Source organism: Haemaphysalis longicornis, unplaced genomic scaffold (assembly GCF_048455015.1).
Source record: "Haemaphysalis longicornis isolate Haplotype H1 unplaced genomic scaffold, Haemaphysalis longicornis Haplotype H1 scaffold_7, whole genome shotgun sequence".
In the NCBI taxonomy this organism is placed as follows: domain Eukaryota; kingdom Metazoa; phylum Arthropoda; class Arachnida; order Ixodida; family Ixodidae; genus Haemaphysalis; species Haemaphysalis longicornis.
In genome coordinates, this window is record NW_027526422.1 from 17,498,672 (window position 1) to 17,517,539 (window position 18,868).

The following is an 18,868-nucleotide window of genomic DNA, read 5'->3' on the forward strand; positions in this document are numbered from 1 at the left end:
GGGGCTCTAGTTTCTTACTACCCATACGAACGACGTACACCTGTGGAGCGCATCGTGTTGGGCATTGCGGACGGACGAATTTCTAAAAAGGGGGGGGGGGGGGGGGGAGCCGTCGCTTATGAGCGCCGATGTTATGCTATTAGCACACTTCCGGTTGTGTGGCCTATTTATGTCAGCGAACAAACATTTTAAATGCGTTGCATGCCTGTGTAGACTGAACAAAGAAACCTGCTTTCTCGTCTGTACCGTTTGGTGTTAGGTTTGGGCGAGTTGGTACGAATTCATTTTTGATTCAAGAGCGCAACCCTGGCGAGGACGAATGAAGACAACGACTCGAACTCCTACCCTCAACGGCGCTTGTCACAACTAGGGCCGTATTCATTCGTCCTCATCTGGATCGCGCTTTTGAGTCAGAAGTGAAAAACTCTTGGTGTGTCGCACTCTCCGACAAGACCACTGATATTGCCCCTTAAAGGTTCTTCCGCCAATGCATTTATGTGTACTAGTGAAGCCAACTTTAAAAACGCTTTGTAGAAAGCCCGACACAGCGACAAATGGGGTCCTTAATTTAAGCGGTATATTTAAGGAAATGCCCTAGGACCTTCATATTTTCATATGCCCTTCCTATTGCCCTGGAAAATATGTTTGCATTTATTTGTGTGAAGTGGAGCGGACTTTAAAGCTTGCTCTATAGCGGTTTACAACTATACATGGAGTCTTATGAGTGAACTTAATAAAAGGCGCTAGGACCATCATGGTTAAGTAATATCAGACCTCTTATATTGACGCAGAAAAAAATTTCTCCGCAGTTATGCATTTGTGTATATTTGTGAAGCTGACTTTAAGATGGATAAGTGTATAGCGCTGCGTCAAGACACGCGGGGTCTCATAGAGTTATTAATTAAAAGACGCTAGAGACTTCGTACTTTGATACCAAAGCACTTACATTGCCCCTGCAAAAAATATCTCCCCAGCAATGCATTTGTCTATAGTGGTGAAGCCAATTTTAGGGTCTCTGTGTGTAACAGAGCGGTTTACGCATTCATTTGTGAACCCGACGGGCCCCTACCGCCTACGCTGGTATCCTTCTCGCTCACGCGCCCTGGAACGCTGGTCAGCGGCCTTTTATTGCGTCACAGTTGTCCTGCAGCATGATGCCGTATTTTCCCCAGTTGGGAGTCCACGCGCACGGGTTAATAGCTGCGCGGGGGCGTCTTCTACCTGATGATGATTGCTATTGGTTTTCCATTTGTAGCGGGGTGATGGCGTGTCATCGTACCAAAAAGGACTAATATACCTATGTTTTATACTCTTGGTTTAATACTAGCTCTGCTTGGGGCAGGCACAAAAAATTATTAGGCACAAAATACTTTTTTTTCCCTGTTACAGGTGGTAACTGTCCTAGGCAATATACCCCTTTCTTCTTTTCGTCCACCAGCATTCTAATCTTCTTTTCGTCCCCTCGACAGCCTTGAAGTTAACTTCCTCTGTGCTACCCTTAAATCCTAGGTCTTCTGGAAGCCGAATATTCCCCTCATGTAGATTTGGATGGATACCCTCGCATTCTAACACTATGTGCCGCATAGTTTCTGTTTCCTTTCCGCAGACCACGCATACCCCATCATTTTGTGAATACTTCCCCACAAAGCTCTTAGTCCGCAAGCAACCTGCTCTAGCCTCAAAAAGCAAAGCACTGCCCTGGGAATTATCGTAGAAATTTTCCTTTCTGATGTCCAATTTCTCGGCCATGTACACCTCTAACGACGTTTTAGCTTCCATTTTTTTCTCTCTCCATTTATCCGTTTCCATCTGTCTTGCCTCTTTTTTGGTTACCTTGGCTGTTTGGTTACCGTGCCTTTCCGCTCGCTCTTGAGGCAATTCCCACTGTCTCCGTCGTCGCCCACACTTTCAGTTTGCGAAACAGTGTTCTAACCCCACCTTCCCCCATCGAATGTTAAAACCCTAGCGCGTGCTCTTCGGAAGTGCGCTAAAAACTTCCCCGCGGCTGCCGTTTACTTGCAGTTGTTCAAACGCCCCTGCAGAACTGCTGCCTGGAAAAGTGCGCGCCTTTACAATGCTTGTTTCGTGTTTTGTAGCAGCAAAATGGCCGCGGCGTTGCTGTCGTGAGCTTTTCCGGGTTGGACATTTCCGCAGGCCGAATGAAATGTAGCGTAACCGCGAAGATGAAAAGAAGTAGTGGACCAAACAAATATCACTGAAGTAAACTGTCTTAAACGATGGAGGGAGAGCGCAAAAACTTTGATCATGAAGCTTTATTAAGCAGTGAAAAAAGGGGGAGGTGGAGAGGTTGTTAAAACAAAGATTCGTGCAAAACTTTTAAAAAAAAGGAATGACCCTGCGTTGTCAGTCGAAAGCCAACATACATGTTATCTAGGAAACCGGTCCTTATCAGCAGGAGACGGCCCAAAGGACGAGCTTTATACATTGCGGAGTAGAGGCCGATACCTCGAATCAAAGGAAAGCACGGCACATTAACCGGCGGCTACAGAAAGAAAATAAAAAAGAAACGAAACAAACGAGTATTTTAGCTCAGAAAAATCATAAAGCGTTCCGGCGTGTATGAACGTGCACGCCATGGAGGTACACATCATGAAGCTGGAACAGGCAATTTCATTTGTATTCTTTTTATGATGGTGCATTCTACCCATAACGGTGAATTGAAATCTAAAGCCGAACTCACCGTAGAAACACCTGGCGCAGGCGTGCTCTTAATGCACGGTGAACTCGTCAGCTGGGTGATGAGGTAAGTTGTAATGACAGCCGAACTTATACTGTCTATGGTATAAACCAACAGCAAATCCAAACAGCAGCAACTTTGCTATAGCTGAAGATATAGCGTTGCAATGACCAGCCCATGAGCGCGAGATATTTTTTGTTTTTGTTTTTTGCATGTCTCTGTTTCAGAAATACGCAATACCTAGATCGTGGGCCATTACTTCAAGAGCCGTTTTTATGACTACGGTCTTTTACTTCGAAACAACGCCGAATCTAAAAATATTTGTTTTCGTACCTCGGTTATAACATTGGCCCAATAGAAAAGCTTTAAAATTCGTTTTTCTTTTGCATACCAGGATTATCGTAGCCTCAAATGTCTATAAAACCGGCCCAGCCTGCCAAGTGCCCCGCTGTCCGACTTTCTTTGCCTGTGCCCTAATCTTCCCGAGACCTGTTGAACACATTTCTCACTCCCCCGCCAGAGTTGCACGCAGACGATTCTGCCCCGCCAGTAAAGCGTTTTGGAAACGTTTGGAGCAAGCATTGCTTAAAATTCAAGTCGTACCCTCCCTGTAGTCATAGGCAGTAGGCATCCGGCCACTCGAAGCAAGAAACAAGGGCCCGTTCACTGACCTGTGGGTTCGAAAGTCCCGCTCTTTTCGCCGCGCTGCCGGCCGGCAGTGAACAGAGTCGGCGCAGATCACACAACAGGAGCACACGGCAGCGCTGTAAGGACGCGCGCACGGAGGATGACAGACTTGCGAAACACTCCTCTCGCCGCCTCCGAGGAAGAAGCCGTCGCGTCCCTCTTTTCGCTCCTAGCGGCGAACAGCTCCCGCTCTTCTCTTCTTTTCCGAACTCGGCGGTGCGCGGCAGTGCTTTGGGGTCACGAGGAGCGTGTCGGCGAGCTAACCAAGCAGCCGGCCGGGTTACGTCAAGGGAAGTAGCGTGCGTGCGCGCGCGTCTCGGTACGGAGAGAGTCCGCTCCGGCGGGCGACGCTTTGCACTGTGCGTGTGACACTGCTCGGATGGAGCGGGCAGCGCGAGAAGACAACGGGGAAGCGACCCTCGCACCATCCCTTTCCCCACCGAGAGGCGTTCTGCTTCCGCGCGGAGAAGGAGTCGGCCGTGGTGGGGAAGGGGAGCTTGTCGCGCGCGCGCGCGCCGAAAGCGAGAGCGATGCGGTGTCAGTCACCTCCTCAGCACGTGTCGCTTTCGCGCCGGTCATTCGTGGCCAGCTAGAACAACTCTCCCGCCCCCTCTTCCCTCCCTCTATCCTTTTTTTTTTTGTTCCTTTCGTTAATGTCGCTGCGTGTGAGTTCGCTCGGGCTTTGTTTCCGTGGACGCAGTGCGGAAGTCGCTTAAGTGGTTCGCATGCTTTCGCGAGGCCAGTGTGCGGGGGAGGGTTTCAAGGTGCCGGAATACGGTGGTTGTGCCAAGTAAGATTAGATAACTTCGTCACCGTCGCGCCCAGGACGCAGGATGTGACCACTCCCGCACGCGAATGCGCTGATTTTGCTGCGAACTGCAGTTGTGCTGCATCCGGTCTTAGAAGCGGCCTTCACAATTACGACTGTTTTCACCATCCTACTCATCATCAGCCTTTTGGTGTCCACTACAGGACGAAGGTCTCTCTCATAGACTGACCAGCGTTCTTATCCTGCGTTGTGCGAATGCGCTAACTGCCGACGATGTTTCTCATCTCAAAAAGCGAGTTATCTGTCCTCTTTCCATCCTGTATCTCCGCAGCCCTCCTGTTACTCGGGCGGCTGACCTGTTGCCCGCTCTCTGCATCGTATGGCTTTACCAACTCCGCTTCTTTCAGTTAATTTCAGCTAGGACGTCTTCTATGCGGATTTGGTCCCTAATCAATGACGCTCGTCTCTTATCTAAGCGTTACGCTTGTCATCGCCCTTTCAATGGTTTTTAAAGCGTAAGCTTTTTTAGTGGGCCGACAGCGTTCTGTCAAAAAACTAACGCATTTCCTCATAGACCGGTTGGTCGACCGTAAAGCTCTGATAAGAACGCTGGACACACGGCGCGCGTGCGACACCGTACTTCCATTGTGTCAAAACGGTTACTTGGAAATTGCAAAGAATTAACGGTTCTAGATAAAACAATGCACGCATCGATCCCGAAGAAGGAGTGCAATAGTTTACCTTTATCTCATAAACCAAGTGTCGGTATGTATTTAGATCGTTCGTAGATGCGTTTACTTGGCGCGCAAAAAATCGTCGCATAGACTCATTCATCGTTTGCGATTTCGGTCTTTGAAGGTTTGAGGATCCATTGGACACACTTCCAGAGAAGGTTGGGCGCACTTTTAGCTTTCGCACTTCCCTCAACTCTCCTTAGGAAGAGATGGTAAATTTCGAGCTCGCGTAGCAGGAATGCTGTAAGCACGCTCATAAGCAGTCATTAATAAAAAATATATGTACGCCCGCTGAAACTCAGGCGCAGTAGCATGCAGACCCGAACACGTTCCTTCGCTTGTGGTCCTCTCGCGCGATCGACACCGATTCAACCGATTGATGTTGCAACGAATGTCTTTCACGGCTACAGCTTGACATGAGAAATTGTGCTTGGCGGTAATGCGACATACATTAAAATTAACATTCGCAAGGCATCAACGAGAGCATTTCCCCTTGGTCTTAGTTAAGAATGTAGTTCACAGACGGGTATACAAACTGATTTGTCGGAGAATAGTCGGGATTAAAAGGGGGTGGAGGATACTTTGGAGCACAGCCTCAACTAAGGGAGTGGTTCTCTATGTAGGCGTGGTGTGCTAACTTTAAAGAAACTTGCAGAAATGGGGACAAACGCATCCCCCTCCACCCTCTCTGTACCCACCACTGTTACAGTTGTCGCAGGGGTCTCTGCAATGTGTGACAATGACATCTCCTAAATCGTATAACAGTACACAAACAGGCTGCTGCTGCTGATGATGATTATTATTATGGTGGTGATTGTGTATGTCTGGTAGCACGCGAAGATTTTCCAGTAGGTACACATGAGCAAAGTCACGTGATCATCGTGAGCGCTTTTTACTGTCCGCGGTACGGCATGCAGCTGCCGCGTATTGCGAGGAAAAGTAGTTGGTCGACTATAGGGTGACTTCCCCTCTCGTGGACATGATTCGCTCGACCCTATTTCCTGTACAGGGAGTAGTAGGAGCTCATTGGCAGTGCGTGCACGCATTCGCTTGCGTGTCTTCTTACGATCTGCTGCCAGGCTCTATGCTAGGAATTCACCGTGATTTGGTCCTAATTTAAGCTTACACATTCAATGAGAGGAGAAACTGGGGACGTGATGCGTACATGGTGAATAAAATATTGTTTATGCAATTAATATGCTGCTCAAGGTAAGTCTTTATCGGTGGCTGAACGCCGGGAACATGTTTGTACCAAAACGCATGCCTATGGCCGCTGTTTACAAACTGTTCACTGTTGAGAAGTCACTTAGAAATAGGCAAATATGTCACTAAAACCAAGAGAGGCGCGTTCTCTCACCCTTGTTTCGGGCGAATAAGGACTTCGCCCACCAACACTTGACTGAACATATGGCTCAATACACACCAAACACAATGAAATATGTTATCTTAATTCTCTGTCGTTTAAAAATGAACTATAATTTCAGGTGGATTTAAGGTGCCATATAAAAGTGAATCGGGTGTAACGACTAATGCGAGCAGTGGGATGACTAACGCCTAGATGCCAATATTGTCTGTGAGCTGGGCCTTGCGCACGAGGCGCAAGAAACATCCGACCAGGAGATGCCTCTCACACACATTTACTTCAAGAAAAACATTGCCAAAACTGAAAAGCTTTGGATTGATTTTAAATAAATACATGCAATCTCGCCCTCTGATATTCGGGTGCTGTCCTTTTATAGTAATGTGGGTCTATTATAGAGGTACCTCAGAAGATCAGTCTGAAGTCTTAATTGCTGACTGAATATTCATATTTTAAACAAGGTTCACACACACGGTTGTGGCTAGTCGAGCCTAGGAATATCACCCACATTGTGTACACGTGACTATCTTTCACAAATGACTGTCGTCATTCCTCCTTCGCGCGCTTCGAGATGTCACCATACTCGTTGTCGTGTGGCTTCTGGACGACCGGAAACCTTTTAACAAAGATTGACACTTGCTTTTTATGTGCAAACATTTCTCGCAGATCATTGACTCGCGAATTTCACACGTTTTGGCAAAAAAAAAGGATGGCTTCGTATCAATAATATGATCTCCTTACATAAGTGTTAATGAACGTTGATAAAAATGCGCTGTTGTGTTCACTTCCAGTCACATAATAATTTCGGTACAATGTGATGTAGCGGAGAGCTCACTGGAAGTCTTCGTTTTAAAAATTTCTTGTAACCTAATTGCCATCCGACCTGCTGCGCTCGCTAGGGCTTTCTAGCTCGAATGAATCGTAAGGTTTGTCTCCGGTTTTCACGCCAAAAATGCCTTCCCAGTCGAAAGTAATTTCTATTTCGCGAATGTTCGTATCTATTGACTTGAATGCTACTCGTGCTGAGATCCAATGCCTTACACAAGGAATGTTTGGAACTGCCATTTAAACTAGGCTGATGACTGTAGTAGCTGACTAAAACACTTGGAGCACTTTGCCTTTTTCGTTTTGACCCGAATAACAAACTCTCAAGAAGCATGACGTACGGCTAGACGTCATTTACCTTCACGATGAGGATGGGCGATTTTCGGTGGCGGCGTGGAAGGTATACCGACGGGGACAAGGGCCTCACAGGTAAGCCAGCGCTGCCGTGAGGGAAGTGGGATCCTCGGAAGCCGCATTCACATTGTAACAGCTGACGTGAGCCAGCTCGTAACCTCGCAGCTAATCGACGAACGGCGCTCGGGAACAGGAGAGAGCTGGCTTCTCTGTTGACCCCACTATCGGAGAGGGCCAGATAAGGAAAGTGGAACGTCTGCGTGAACGCGCATTACTCTTATGGGCACACTCGGCGCGCTGCGACGCCTATGCAAAGCACTTCCCAAGCTCAATGTACAGAAGGAGCTTTGCCGGTAGCGCTAAAAATGATAGGATGCATGGCAGGTGCTGTGTAGTGCGCAGAAAATGAGGGAACGATGGTTGGTGGCGAAAGAGCTTGCCACGAGGTTACCGCAAGCTGTTGCATTCCCTTCTGTTGCATTGGTTAAGGCTAAACAACGAAAAGGATCTTGTCACGACGTTACTGCAAGCTGTTGACGTAAGCATAATGCATTCCCTCCTGTTGCATTGGTTAAGCCTAAACAACGAAAAAGATACGACCTCTGGAAGAAAGAAAAAACGCGAGATTCGCGCGCGCGCGCGCGCGCGCGCGTGTGTGTGTGTGTGTGTGTGTGTGTGTGTGTGTGTGTGTTTGCAACAAGAACAAAAATTAGAAAATAGGTACACCTAAAATTAATGAAAAAGGATAAGAAAGGACACAAATAAGTGCAGGAAAAAAATTCAAGTGACACTGAATGAAGAAAGGAAAAGAGGAATTGATGAGCGAGTCAACAAAAGGCGGAATGCAGAGAGAGAGAGAGAGAGAGAGAGAGAGAGAGAGAGAGAGAGAGAGAGAGAGAGAGAGAGAGAGAGAGAGAGAGAGAGAGAGAGAGAGAGAGAGAGAGAGAAAGAGAGAGAGACGTGACTGACTACTACACGACTAACTGTTCTTCGTTAAACGCATTTAGTTACGTTTCGTACCATGTTTACTATCGAGGGAACCGCTGTTGAATGAGTGTGCCATCATGGGAGTTATGTGTGGGAATCGTCTTGGCGGATGCCAGGGATTGGCCTTTGAAGCGCTGGAGTGAGCTCGGTGTTCAGCCTACTCCGTGTTGCATTACTTGTGTTTTCTTGGTATCGCCTTACTTGTAAATCTAAGCCGCTGAGCTTACTGCCCGGCGTTGCAACGTGCAGGGACAAGACGCCTTTGTAACTCATAGCCGGCTGCCACGGAACTAGCGGATGCCCTTCAAACTTTAAACTCGAGCGGCGAATGGCGATGCTATGCTCAGCAGCATATGAAGGGCATAGGTGTCAACTACTAGCTTCTTCAGAGCATTAAACCGTGCGAAAAAACCGTTAAATTAATTTTTGCTTGTATTCGGATCCTCTCCTGGGTCAGTACTCTTACTTTATCTGGCCCCGTGCATCTAAATAACAAAACATATATCCTTACACCACCAAAGCTTTGGCTGCAAAGCAGGCAGCGGCAACATATTGCCCTCTGCATTAAAATTTGTTAAGTTGGCCCTCTCTCTTGACAAAATAATATGCTAAAGCAACAGTAATAACCGCTTTAATCTTGTCATTTGCCAAAAAGCTGAACGTGAAGAATTGTAATTGTCGTGTTCCGCGTCAACAATAAGGAGTATTCTATATTGTCTTTCACTCTTAGGAAACTATGTGCGTAAGCTGAGACATCTGACTAATTTTAACACGAAAGTGTTTTATTCCGGTATACACAAACATTTGAGTGACGTCATATGCGTAACGGAAATGACGGCGGTACAACGAAGCAAGCAGCCTGTAAAGGGTGCACCCCTGCACTGAGGGTCTCCTTGCGGGGAAACAACCTTTAGAACTAAAGAGTACGTTATACTTAGGGTTGTTCGTTTGGGGGTTTCATATTTTAACACGAAAGTGTGTTATGCCGGGATACACCTAGATTTCACTGACGTCATATCCATCACGGAAATGACGCCTGTACACCTTTGCCGAAGCGGCCCGCCAACAGGACGTCTCTCGCCAAGAACACCCACAAGACAGCCGCCGACCCGCAAATCATGGTCAGCTGATTTCGCTGCAAATTTCACATTCGTGCTTTACGCTTTACCGATTCCTATGACAGAGGAATCAACCACAATTTTTTTTTTTATTTTCTAGGGCGAAAATTCCGTAAAGAACAAAATGAACAAATCCTTTTCGTCAACTCATGCGTGAAGCGAAGAAAACGGTCTTCTGCACGCGTACGTTAACGTGTGTTAACCGACGCGCCTGATTTATATCTATCTGTAAGCGGCTCGGAATTCGTGCACTGGCATCTGCGCTGGAAGTCGCACCGTTATATGAACACTGTTTATAATAAAACTGATTCACTTTTATGTTTGGGATAGCACTAATTGAATGACCATCATCATCTATGATAGAGAGAGAAGGCTTAATTTGGTAAGTGTTATTCCGCTAGAGAAGCGCTTGGTGTGCTACGTCGCATGTGGGTAAATCTAAAAAGCAAAAAAAAAAAAATCGACCGAAACTCTCTATTGAGAGAATTGACGTACACTGAGTTTCATTTATATATAATTGAATCGTCCTCGCCGCGCTCTACATTGACGTGACCTGTATGAGTTGAACGGATGTGTGTGGTTCAAACTGGTAGTTGCATGCAATTGTTGCCGCCGGTCAAGCCGAGTTTCCTCATGTTTTCTTTTTGTTTTGTTTGGCGCCGCTCACGACAGCGCGAGGCAGAATCTTTTTCTTTTTGAAACCGTTTTTAAAGCCGAAAACGTCTTTTACGTTGTCATTTTTTTTCGTTTTCTTCAAGTTTTCTTTTTCTTTTGAGCGTGAAGGTGCTGAAGTAGTCAGGGCTGTGTGATTTTTTTTTTCAGAACATGACCTGACGTTAGGTCATGTCACGTTCTCCAACAGTCCTTCTAATCTGTTTTCGTAATGAAGAGATCAATGCATATCTTTAATAATAGAAACGCTGGAATTTTTGTTTATGTACACTTGTTTTGCTTTAAATGCGCCCGACACTACCTGTGCGTTAAGCAATGTTGACATGTATGAACCTTGCCAAGAGTGCCAGTGGTTTGGGAAAGTTTTGTGTGGACATACTTCGCCTTCATGCGCTATTATTGAAGGACCATGGCTCGTGCTACTGGTGTTTCGGACCCCGTAAATCACGGATGAAAATTTGATCGTAACCCCCCGAAACCCGCTGTTACTAGCCAAAGATGGATACGCCTTAAAAAGTTCTTCTCTCACATAAACGCCTGCTTTTACTGAGGGTTTCAAGTGGATGAAACCAGTGTTGTGGCTGAGAACGCAAAACCGCGCGTGAGGTGGCTGACACAAACCAGATACATCAAACGCGTGAACTTGACCCGTAAAGGGACGCAGAACGTAATACTCAACAGCTTATTTATGTCTCTTGTTATGTGTGGTAACTTGCACCTGTTTTAATAACATCGTTTTTTTTTGGGGGGTTGCTTGCACGCAAAAGTTTTCATTTTTCTCATTTCCCGTGCCTTCAGGATCAGCACTATAGATGGCAATGCACCAAACAGCGAACACGAAAAACCCATGGTAATGCGTTGTGTGCCCAAAGCACCGCGCCCTTAACACAATTTCTCGGTTGGCTCAGCCGTGGCGACCATCACGGAACGGCGCCCTGAATGAATGGAGGGCTGCATTTAGACAGGTGGACCCTGTTTGCCGATAGGAGCAGAGCTAACAACACGACTGAGTGAGCTATCCCGTCCGTAGTGCGAGGGCTGCGACACCGGTAAGTAGTTCAAGGCACTCAGTACAGCGATATACTTTCACGTGTAATCCTACTTGTAGCATTTTTGATTCGCACATACATACACGCATGTATGTATGCATGTATGTATGTATGTATGTATGTATGTATGTATGTATGTATGTATGTATGTATGTATGTATGTATGTATGTATGTATGTATGTATGTATGTATGTATGTATGTATGTATGTATGTATGTATGTATGTATGTATGTATGTATGTATGTATGTATGTATATTGTTACCGTACTCCGGTTTGTTTCTTTCATTTTGTGTTTTTCTTCGAGGGCATTTAACGTAAACGTAGCTGCCCTTCGTAGTGAGCTTAGCGCATGGCTTGGCCCAGAAATGAATAATCGGAGGTTGGAATTTGATGGTAGGCAAATCCCGTATCCCCGTCTATGCAACTCTAAGAATAAGAAAATTGGGACGGCCCTGGGAGGGCACGGCCACTGCGTACTCCAATGCTTACAACCATGGAGAGGGAAGAAGAGCAGATCAGTCTATTGTCAGCTTCCCGTATACTTCAGTAAGTGCCAGAATAAGTGAAGGAAGCGAGCACTGGCACAAATGTATTGTACGCTCTCAACTTCTTTCTTCGCGAGCGACGTGGTTCTCAGTTCATCCGTTACCCAGCAAAGGGGGGCCCCAGTTAGCAGCCAAGAACATTCTCAACGATCTTGAAATTGGCTTAGAAAATACGGTAAAAGAAGTTCTATACACAACTAATGCGGGGGTCCTCAACGGCGCAAAATGTCATTCGCATAACAGGTCAGTCGTATTTTTGTATCGTATAGTACCGATGACTCCAAAATAACTTTAGACCGAAAAAAAAAAGAAACAACTGGGAGTGGGCCTCAGCAGACGACATGCGGCAGAGCAAAAAACGGTCCCGCGCCCTGATGAGGTGCACCTCACTGCAGAAGCACCGCTCAAATGGAGTTTCCAGTTCGCAGGAGCTCCTGCAGGCTGTTCTTGGTGTTCCTGTGTTCACCCTCATTGTGAACTGGATATACCACTGACTTATCGTACACACCCAATTACGTTTCTCTTTGCCCAAGAGTCGCACACTTATCACTCGTACGCGCATTTTGATAAGTGGTTGTGCAGCTCTCGTTTGTTTAACCCGTGATTTTGGGCTTGGTTTTATTACGTTTTTCTTCCCCGATACTCTTTTTATATTCATTTATAACTTCATTGCATTGCGATAACCATTAATTCAGTTTCCGGAGTAAGCAACAAAATTTTAGCCGTAACTTGAGGCGGTTGTGATCAGGGTGTCTTTCTCACGTTTTGCACCACGCCGTATAGTCGTCGCATATACTTTGCGTCTATGCGCATCTCATCGACAAGCTGGGCTGGACTTTTTGAGGCTGAGCTCTGCCGTGGAGGCGATACGGCCGTTGCATGCAGTGACATTATAAACGATCCATCTATCTAAAACTTGGGAAGCTAGGCCTGTGGGTCGGATACTCGCGGCAGGTCTATTATGCGCTGGTGATACTCACAATCCAGCCCTTATCTCAGGCGTCTCTCTCAAAAGATGCGGCCCTTGACGTGTTTTCTCCTCCACGACCAAGAACGCCTCGGATGTGACCTCGTTCGTCTGCTGTCAGTGGCTCGATTGCGTAGCCTGGTTTCCTGACACAGCCACGCTATCGGGGTCCGTGAGCTCTTTGACTCGCCGAAGACTCCACGGGGATCACAAAGGAGCTGCCCGGCGCGACACGTGCTTACAACGGCGCCGCATAACAGTTGCGAGAAGGAGCTGAGGGACTCCGAGGACACCGGAGCGCTTCTTACGAGCTTGCAATGCGAAAGCGTTCGTGTCGAATTGAACGCCGCAGAGCGCTCTGGCTTATTGGAAACTGGTGAGCCGCTGGGCGAGAGGAGGGAGGTGGACAGAGCTGACTAATTAAGTGGCATTTGCATCTTATGACCGTAGTTCGCCATGAGCGCACCTACATCATTGCCCGTCTGCCTTCTATGGTTGTCTAATTCTGAAAAATTGTGGTTGATTCCTCTGTCATAGGAATCGGTAAAACACGAAAGTGAAATGGGCAGCGAAATTTGCAGCTGATCATTCTTTGCGGGTCGGCGGCTGTCTTGTGGGTGTGCTTTGCGAGTGACGTCCTGCTGGCGGGTCGCTTCGGCGAATGTGTACCGGCATCATTTCCGTGATGGATATGACGTCAGTTAAATCTTGGTATATCCCGGCATAAAACACTTCCGTGTTGAAAGATAAAACCCGAAAACGAACAACCCCAAGTATAACGTACTCTTTAGTACTAAAGGTTGCTTCGCCGCCGGAAGACTTTGTATGCAGGGGTGCACCCTTTACAGACCGCTTGCTTCGTTGTACTAGCGTCATTTCCGTGACGGATGGGGCGCAAGTGAAATCTTCGTGAATCCCGGAATAAAACATTTTCGTGTTAACAAGTTGGTATACGTTCTAATTTGGACTATTATAATTCGTTTCGTCTATCGTATCTTGAGATATGACAAAAGGTTCTCACTGGGGTTGACGTGGGGTGAAAAGGCAGCCAGAGGATTGCATGATCCCGTAAACACGCGGGGGTCTATACTCGCGGCACACGATTTACAGACGTCAAATCATGGTTCCTTCGTCGGTGCTGGACTTCAAGAAGAGAGGTAATACAACGTGGTACGATTATAATGCACGTTACTATTTGAGTTTAAAACTTTTCCGCAGCCCTTTACTCATTTTGAAGACGCGTGATCCACGCAGGAAGGTGAAACTGATTGATTGTAGGCGCGCCGCAGTGGAGGGCTCCGGATTAATTTTGACCACCTGGGAATCTCTAACGTGCGTCGAAATCTCGTACACACGGGTGTTTTTGCTTTTCGCCAGGAAGGTGAAACTGGGCTCCCGTTGCATAGAACTTGAACACGTGGTGGTGCTGTCCGGAATATTGCTCTATCGGGCTGGCACACGCGTAGATCCCACTGTGTTTTTGCGGCTGGCTAACTGATCGAAGCACCGGTCTTTCCTCTACAATAAGGGTCACGAAGGCTGTTCAAATGCGAATTGAAAGGCGCTCTCTCGTACTCATTGGAATATTCTAGTGCGCAGAAAGCGGTAGAGAAATAACGAAAGCGCACGGGTTCAAGGGTGACACTAAGGCGTTCCCACCACTTGCCACTGGACGTATCTACAAGTTCGTCCCGACTCTTCGAACCACCCCAGGGGGAAGGGAACCAGACTGGCGCGTTTATCGTTATTGCCCTGCATTTTTTCCTCTATCGGCGTTCACCGGTAACAGACACCGGTACGTATTGACCATATGTGCACAATAAACCGAAGTGAAGCAGGAAGGCACTTTCGTTGTTGCCTCTCAAGAACTGCGGGATGTGTTTGCTCGCACTGTCCGAAACGACAAAGAGGAAGGAAGAGCTCATACTTGTCTCGCCTATCTCCAAAAGATATCTGCAGCGCGGCTCTCTTTAAAGGTATGTGTGTTGCATCGTACCGAGGCAAAAACGCAGTTAATGCGTGCGCATCCTTTGACGGCTGTTCGCAATAATCTGTCCGTCCGTACACAACGTGCGACACGATGCATGACACACGGCTTAATAAAAGAATCCCAAAGCCTTGTACTAATAAAAAGGTCCTTTTTTTAAGAGTCTCTTTGATAAGAGGCCCCGAAGCCTAGTGTATGCCTCGAAAGGTGACCCTAAAATGAATGCTCAGTCCTATCTGTCAATTCCCATTTCGGCGAGAAGCTTACGGGGGTTAAGACCTGAGACATTCGCAGATTCATACAACTGTCTTGAAGGCCCTTGTCCCACATAATTCGTGTAAGGTCTTGTTTATTATTCATAGATACTTGTTAACGACTTGCATAGCCACGAGAGAACACCGAGGCTGGATAAAAAATCGTGCACCCCTTCGTTTAACAACGACGATGGTTGGACGCGACGCTCTCTCGTGATGGATTCTTTGGATGGCCAATCCAACACTGCGGGTATGTGCCACTCTGGAGGCACGCATCAATTTTCTAGAACACCCGCAGCAACTCTCGGGTGTGCACTTCGTAGGCCTAACGTTTGGGATTGGGGTGCACGGCGCGAATCGGTACCTGCTGCTTGGGGTTCGTTTCCAGCATGTCGAAATGGAGCAATCGGCCCGGGAGTGGCCACCACGCTACCATGCCCCGTTCGCACAGAACTGCCCCCTTTTGCACGGCTCCTGCCGAAGATGCGGACACAGAACATTTGCTGTGGACGTGCTCTTCATTGGAAGCGGCCAGAAAGCGTCCCCTTCGAGTTACAGGCCTCCTCCCTGACAGACCACCTGACCTTCATCGGTGGATATGGGGACCCCACCACCGCTCCCTCCTTGCGTTTCTTCGCGAAACCGGAGTTAGCCTATGCTTGTAGCATTGCATTTATGCCAACGGGCATACTATCGAAATAAAAAAAATTGACGCCGGCTTCATGACGTGAGGAACCCAGGTTCGATTTTGGCCGCGGGAAGTGTTACTTTATGTCACTTTACCCACGACCATTCATCGTTATTGTCAGAGAAAATTGACTTTCCGGTAGGGTGTATTGGTGTACAACGGCATCAGTGAGGACACTAAAGCTTCGCTTCAAAATGAGCGTCGAATAAAGCGTCCCAAACTGTCCCGCTGAACTGCTAACTCTGCAGACGGAGCGTGAAGTAAAATTTATTGCGACGCATACCGGCTTTGCCCTTTTCTTCGAACCAGGCGCGAGTTAGAGGCAGCTAACGCAGCGGAAGGCATACGTGCGCGCACAACAGCACGTGCATTAATTGGGTGATTGCAAGCGCCGCGCCAAGCTGACCCAGTGTCGCCGCTACCGGCATGACGTCGCTCTAGATTACAGTTCGATGCCACCGCGTTCTCTGGCGCATCCTGCATGCGCCGCGTGGGGCATTGATTGTCTGCGCCGCCCGTGGCGAATAACTATACATGTTTCAAGTGTTGCGAGGGTCTTGGCTTTCGCTAACGCAATCGCAGCAGGTTATTACACCACCGCGTCGTGGGACTACGTACCGGGTCAAGCAATATGCAATGTCGAAAGTGCTGCGCATTGTTTTCCTATTTAGTTTCTGTGCATCATCGGGCACTCTAAGTATGCAGAGAGCGCATTCCGTTCTTGTGAGACGCTGACACATTTACGTATACATAATAACTATTACAGCCAAGCTTTCTATGGTGAGGATGCAGCAGATCGTCTCCGGTGTCAGACCGAGCGTAGACGAACAATTTGTAGCGTACGAAAAAATCCCAGGCCATCTCCACTAACGTGAAGCATGGGTATACGTGCGAAGCATGCAGTGTAAAAGTGTATTCCGCGCTTTTGCCAACGGAGATGAAACCGTAATGTGAAACTTGGAGAGGGACGAAACATGCAATTTTTAAGTCTATTCTTGGCGCCTTGGCGTTTTTTTCCCACGGAGACGAAACCGTTGGGGTGTAGAGGGGCAGAGCGTTGCTGTGAGTCTCGTGTTTTTGTAGCACGAAGCGTTCTAGCGCGAGGCTTTGGAACGAGTGTCCCGGTGTGTTCTTTTTGTACGTGTTTTTCCCACGAAGGTAAAACGTCCTAGCGCGAGGCGTTAGAAAACGAGTGTCCCGGTGTTTTAGTACCGGGACTACATGATACTACGACGACGTGAGACGACGACAGCCCGAGCCCCCAAGGGGCCTCGCATCTAAAAAATTAATAAAAAATGGCAGCATATTCTAGGGCCTCCTCCATGTTTTGGTGTAAGACGGCTTTTACTGCCGCCTAAAACATCTCCTCAGCAATGTACTTGTGCTTAGACGTGAAGCCGACTTTAAAATAATCGGTGTAAGTTGCGTTTTTCACATCAATTGTTGTTGCACAGTGAAGCATGGCTATCCACGGAGGGAGTATGGTTACAGCGCCACTTTGTAAGCCTCTCCACCGCCGCCGCCGCTTTTCCGAGTCGCGTATACTCCTCGCCACTTGAAGCGTCTCCCTCCCCCCTACCCCCGGCATTGCTCAATGCCGCGCCCACTTCGGCAGCCACCTGTGCGGCGCACAAGAGCCCCTGCCGCGATAATAAAACGTCATTGCCCCTGCCCACCAGCTGTGTCGTACCTCGCAGTCCTTGTCGTACCGTCGTGCAGTACTGTCGTACCGCGCCACTGTCCTTGCCCCTCAACATCCCAAATCCCCAATATAGCCAAGATTCAACATAGCAAATCCTACCACAGTGCCAGTTTCGCCGGGCATCCCTCCGCACAGGGCGAAATGGTTCTAATTCGTTATCTATATTTTGTGGAAACCCGTTATCTGGTCCAAATATGTTCCTCCCTCCTTCGTCTTTCTGGAAAAATTCCTGCGGGGGTTCATGGATGGCTGTTGAGCAGAATGTTTGATGCTTGCAAAAGCGAAAACCCAGTGGCACAATTTTTCTGCCTCCAACTGTGCCTACATTTTTGCCGTATGGAAACAGGAGACTACAAAAAGAAACCTGTGGTTGATTCCTCTGTTATAGGAGTCGGTAATGCACGAAATTGAAATGTGCAGCGGAATCTGCGGCTGAGCATGATTTGCGGGTCGGCGGCTGTTTTGTGGGTGTGTTTGGCAAGCGGCGTTTTGCTGGCCGGTCGTTTCTGCAAAGGTGCCCTGGCGCCATTTCCGTGACGGATATGACGTCAGTAAAATCTTGGTGCATCCTGGCTGTAAGGTCCACTTATGAGATTAGCGGCCAGGCGCCCGGGCTGCGCGTGAGAACCCGCCGCTCTGTCTAGCGACGTAGCACTGCCAACACTGCGCTTCAGTCGTCGCCAATTCGTCACGGCGCGCACGGGAGACGGATTGTCTGGCCCACCGCATACCACAAGGATAATCCCCCATTGAGAAAGCAGACAGCGCCGCCGGATTCCAGGAACGTCTGCTCGACGCGCGGAGGTGGTGGAATTACCGGTGTCGGGGCGAGCGCCGCACGAGTCTCTATTGTTAACACGCCCGGTCAGCATGACGCACAGTCGCGTCTTTCGCTCTCACCCCTCGGGGTCGTACGCGCCTGCTGGCCCGCGGGCGGTCCATTGACCCAGAGATGGCGGCGACTCATTGAATATTCCGTGGCGTGCTGAGTGACAGCTGTCTACGTGAATTTGGGCACTCCCATACGTGTGTACGAACGCTACAGGGGCGTTCCCGAGAGAGGGTGATCTCGAGGTTTTATAAGGCCGAACTTGGCCGTTGGAAATCGTTCTCGTCTGAGCGCCGAGCTGGGCAGTTCCCGGCGGGACAAGGTGTCGACCGTTGAAGCTAGGTTGGGATTTGTGAGCCCCCTAGAGGTGAGGTTAAGGGTACAGCGCCGTACCGGGCAACTAGACGGATCTTGCGGCGAGACAGGGTCTCGTTGGTTCTCGAGCGGTTTGTGTACGCTCCGAGAATAGGAGAGTTAGACGAAGTAGAGGAGCTCGAGTGATTTGTGCGCACTCAGAGCTAGCGTCTAGCTGAAGTTTGAAGTTGTTCTTTTCGTTACCCATGTACCCAGTTTTCCTACTGTAAATAGCTGTATATAAACTCCTCGTTTCATTTAATCAACCTCAACGCCTCGAGTTCGT

The 18,868-nt window shown here is 48.2% G+C and overlaps 1 protein-coding gene across 2 annotated transcripts in view; it reads right to left on the minus strand.

Moving 5' to 3' along the window:
• LOC144144619 (monocarboxylate transporter 12-like) overlaps positions 1-7,617 on the minus strand; it is a 31,032-nt gene extending 23,415 nt beyond the window's left edge. The window contains exons 1-2 of one of the 2 annotated variants that reach the window (XM_077676139.1): positions 7,432-7,561; positions 3,370-3,462 (exon numbers count right to left, since the gene is read on the minus strand). Coding sequence is in view for 1 of the 2 variants with exons in the window: in XM_077676138.1 (XP_077532264.1) it covers positions 7,432-7,549 (118 nt within the window). In the remaining variant the exon portion in view is untranslated. Of the gene's footprint in view, positions 1-3,369; positions 3,463-7,431 lie in introns of both variants that reach the window. The other variant, XM_077676138.1, reaches the window with a different exon arrangement.
• Positions 7,618-18,868: the final 11,251 nt, after the last annotated feature.